Source organism: Fonticula alba (genome assembly GCF_000388065.1).
Source record: "Fonticula alba strain ATCC 38817 unplaced genomic scaffold supercont2.8, whole genome shotgun sequence".
In the NCBI taxonomy this organism is placed as follows: domain Eukaryota; order Rotosphaerida; family Fonticulaceae; genus Fonticula; species Fonticula alba.
In genome coordinates, this window is record NW_009242978.1 from 341,697 (window position 1) to 345,605 (window position 3,909).

The window sequence follows — 3,909 nt, forward strand, 5'->3', positions numbered from 1 at the left end:
GGGGGGGGGGAGGAGCCCGCGGGCGACGGTGTGAAACGGATCCCTGGCGGGATGCCGCATCTTGGCCCGGTGCTGGGGGCGAGAGAAGGGTCCCCGGGCAAGTGTAGGGGGCGGGCGGCTGGGCCCCACAGAGGACCGAAGCACTCGGGAGCGCCCTCCGGAGGCGGCGCGGAAGCCCCCGGGCCCCCTCTCTCGGTGTTCGGCCGGCGCGCGCGCGCCGTCTGCCTTGCCCTTGCGCGTGTGCTGGCGGCGCATGTCCTTCTGCGCGCTGGCGAGGGGCCGGGCTGAGGGGCCGGGGGAGCACGCCCATCCATCTCCGTCGGTTTAGGTGGCCCTGGGGGCTTCGGGGAAAGCCGACGGGTTTAGATCCACCCGGGCCCCGGGGCGTCTCACAGACTGACGTCCCCCGGGGAGCCGGGCGCGCGGGCGGAGCCCAGCTTCTGGCACCTTCTCCCCGGCGCGATCCCGGCGTGTCGAAGCGCACAAACAATCCGGCCGCGTCCCCGGCCTCCGCGCCCGACGCCGGGGACAGGTGAGAGCTCCGCGCACAAACAAGCCGGCCGCCGGCCAGGGCCGCATCCCCGGCCTCCTCGCCCGCGCCGGGGACAGGCGAGAGTTCCGCGCACAAACATGCACGCGCTTGCGCACAAAGGGAAGTCCCGCCGCCCGCCGGTCGGCTAGCCCCTTCCCCATTGCCTCTGTCCCCTGGGCCTCGCCCCCGCCCGCCCGCCCGCCCCCACTCGACCGCTGGCCAATGCTATTATTTTGGCCTTTTTTGATCCGATTTTCGGCACTGCGCCGTGGCGAAAATGTGTGGACGAGGCATCGAGCGGCGGGCGAACTTCTTGCTGGATTTTGGTCCCACATTTCCGCCTCGGTGCATGGCCGCTCCCCTTTTCCCCGATTTTATTTCCCCCCGGCCCTCCCTGGGGCTGCTCGCTCTTGCCTCTTCTGGCACTCGCGCGCACACACGGCCTTTAACGAGTATCTTGTATTTAGAGAAGGCAAGGAGACAATGGAGGTGTGTGTGTGTGCGTGTGTACGTGCACGCACGCGAGCACCGGAACAGTCCCGCCTCGCACGGCGACAAGTACACGCACACACACGCACACACAACGCAGAAGGTGATGCCACACGGCAGCACGGACGCAGGCGCAGGCGTGCGCACTTGGCACCAGCGGAGGTGAGCTGGAGGAGAGGCGGCAAGGGGGGGGGGGACTTTCCACCGCTCGCTCGCTCGCGAGGCGCAGCAACGCCCTGCCCTCGGCCCTCAGCCCTCCTGGCCGAACATCTGGGTGAACTCGATCTGCCGATCCAGGTCCGACTGGTTGACCGAAGGCTTGATGGCCTGCAGCGCGGTCAAGAAGTCCCGGTACGAGACCGGCGGCTCGAGCAGCTCATCGCCCTCGATCTCCATCCAGGTCATCTCCCGGGCCCCGACGTCGCCCGGAGAGCAGGGGGTCAGATAGTTCCGGGTCTTGCTCGGATCCGTGCGATCCGGCCCGGTGACCTGCGGCGCGCGCGCGCGCGCGCGCATTCCGACGACACAGCACAGGTCAGCATACGGCGCACGGGCGTGCATCATCAGCAGCGGGCAGCGGGGTGGGGGGGGGGGGATAAAGGCAGCCACCGGGGACCGGTGGGTTGCCCCCCCTGCGTGTATGTGCCCACGACCGGATGTCCCATCGCCAGGCGGCCGGCCACCATTGGGGCGGCGCACGCTCCCGCCCCGTCATCAGGAGAGGAGGAGTGGGAGGGTGGAAAATGCGAGGAAAGAGGCATACGCACCGTCTTAAAGTGGGTGGCAGTCTGGACCTTGCGGACTGGCGCCATCAGAGCATCGCGCACAAGAATCGAAAGATCGGAGCCGGAATAGCTGAGAGATGGCCGGGCACATGGGTCAGTGAGAAGGGGCAGATGGCAGCGGTCGGCAGCAAACCGAGTAATCGGCAGCGTGGGTCAGCAGGCCGGCAGAAGCGAAGGCCCCCCCCCCCCCAGCCCCCCCTCCCCCCCAAGAGGGGCGCGCTCAGGAGGTGCGCACCCGTCGGTCAGCTGCGCAAGGCGCTTGAAGTGCTTCGGCTGCAAGGTGCACTGGACGTCGTTGCCGAGGTTGAGCTTGAGCATGCGAGACCGGGCCTCCACGCCAGGCAGAGGGATGTAAATGCGCCGCTCAAAGCGCCGGCGAATGGCCGCATCCAGCGTCCACGGGGTGTTGGTGGCGCCCAGCACCAGGATGCCATTCTGGTCGTTGCCCACACCGTTCATCTGCACCAGGAACTCGGTCTTGATGCGCCGGGCGGCCTCGGACTCGTTGTCACCGCGCTCGCCGGCCAGAGAGTCCACCTCATCAATGAAGATAATGGCCGGCTTCTTCTCACGGGCCATCTCGAAGAGCTGACGCACGAGGCTGCGCGGCGACACCGGGGGGGGGGGCGGGCGGGCGAGGGGGCGGTAGATGTAGACGCCAGGTTAGGAGGGGAGATGCTCAGACTGCAGAGAGGGGGGGGGGGGCACATGGCCGTGTGAAGACGCACCGCTCAGACTCACCGAGCCACTTGCTGACCAGATCCGATGAGGACACCGAGAAGAAAGTGGCCTTCGCCTCGGTTGCGACGGCCTTGGCCAGGAAAGACTTACCAGTACCCGGGGGCTGGGGGGGGGGGGTGAGCACCGGTGAGGAAGGGTTGAGAAGGAGGCAGATGCCGGGAAGGGGAAGCAGGGGCAAGGGGGGAGCGGCAGGCGGCACAACATACACCGTAGAGCAGGATACCACGCCAGGGGGTGCGCTTGCCAGTGAACAGGTGCGGGAAACGAGTCGGCAAGATGACCGCCTCCTTCAGAGCCTCCTTGGCCTGCTCCAGACCAGCCACATCGTCCCACTTGACATTTGGGGTTTCAGTGAGGATGGCGCCTGTGGTCGAGAGGAAGGGAGAGTGAGCAGCGGGGAGGCATGTGGGCAACTTGACCGTGTGTGTGTTCGGGAGGGGGGGGGGCGAGGGAAAGGGTGCAGGGCGCAGAGGAAAAGGGGAAGGAGAAGGGGGGCGAAAGGGCAAGGCACAGGACACGCTACGCACCACTCAGAGCGCCGCGAAGCTTGGCCTTGTCCTCATCCTCGTCATCGGTCTCGTTGTCATCGTCCTTGTCCTTGGAGTTCTTCTTGCGACGGGCCCTGTTTCCGGGGGAGGGGGGGAGGAAGGGTGTTAAAGTCGGATGGAGCGCCGGAAAAATGCGCGGCGGGCCGTAATTTCACAGGAAAGAGGGTGCCCGGGAGGAGGAGAAGGCGCATAGGTGCGTGTGTGTATGTGTGTGTGGGAGGGGGACATACTTTGAGGCGCCGCCTGAGCCGCCGGTGCCGTCGGTGCGGCCGTTCCCCTGCTCCTTGAGGATGTTTTTCAGGGTCTCGGCGCGATCGAGGTACTCGAGTGCCCGGCGGTAAACCGAGTCCTTGAGAGCGGGGTTCTTCTCATCTGTTCACGGCGAGGACAGGGCCGCCATCGCGGCACGGCCACGGCAGCACATGCAAGGATGAGGGAGGAAAGTGCGCAGCGGGGTGTCAGTGACGGACGACGGCCCGTCCGAGTAGCAGGCGCATCGCGCATCGCGCATCGACGCACACTTGTGGCCAGTCATGAGATACTCCACGGCCTGCGTGTAGCGGGGGAGGGCCTCAGCATAGCGACCCTCCTGGTCGAGGGAGGTGGCCTCATTGGATAGTTCAATGCCTTTCTGCAAGTGCCAAGAAGCGGTGGGGGGGGGGGGGGGGGGGGGGGCGGAGGGGGGGCGTGACGGCCGAAGGGATGGGAGCAGAGGGGGGGGGCAGGCGAGGGGGACACCCGGCAAGTCCGAGGCACCGCCCGCCCCCTCAGGCAGCAGGGCGCCTACCCGCGGCAGGTGAAGGGCGATTAGATA

The 3,909-nt window shown here is 67.1% G+C and overlaps 1 protein-coding gene across 1 annotated transcript; it reads right to left on the reverse strand.

The window, feature by feature from the left end:
* Positions 1–976: 976 nt before the first annotated feature.
* H696_04747 (hypothetical protein) lies at positions 977–3,726 on the reverse strand. Its single transcript, XM_009498610.1, has 8 exons — positions 3,615–3,726; positions 3,326–3,467; positions 3,075–3,169; positions 2,754–2,911; positions 2,535–2,650; positions 2,042–2,407; positions 1,789–1,876; positions 977–1,510 (listed from the first exon to the last, which is right to left on the reverse strand). The coding sequence occupies exons 1-8, from the start codon at positions 3,628–3,630 to the stop codon at positions 1,271–1,273; spliced, it is 1,221 nt and encodes a 406-aa protein (XP_009496885.1). The 5' UTR covers positions 3,631–3,726; the 3' UTR covers positions 977–1,270.
* Between the last annotated feature and the right edge of the window lie 183 nt (positions 3,727–3,909).

Excerpts from the sequence above, each read along its gene's own strand:
- H696_04747 (XM_009498610.1), bottom strand. Across the intron at positions 3,170-3,325 it reads GGCTCAGGCGGCGCCTCAAA|GGCCCGTCGCAAGAAGAACT; the intron begins GTATGTCCCCCT and ends CCCCGGAAACAG. Across the intron at positions 1,511-1,788 it reads CTGCCACCCACTTTAAGACG|GTCACCGGGCCGGATCGCAC; the intron begins GTGCGTATGCCT and ends CGCGCGCCGCAG.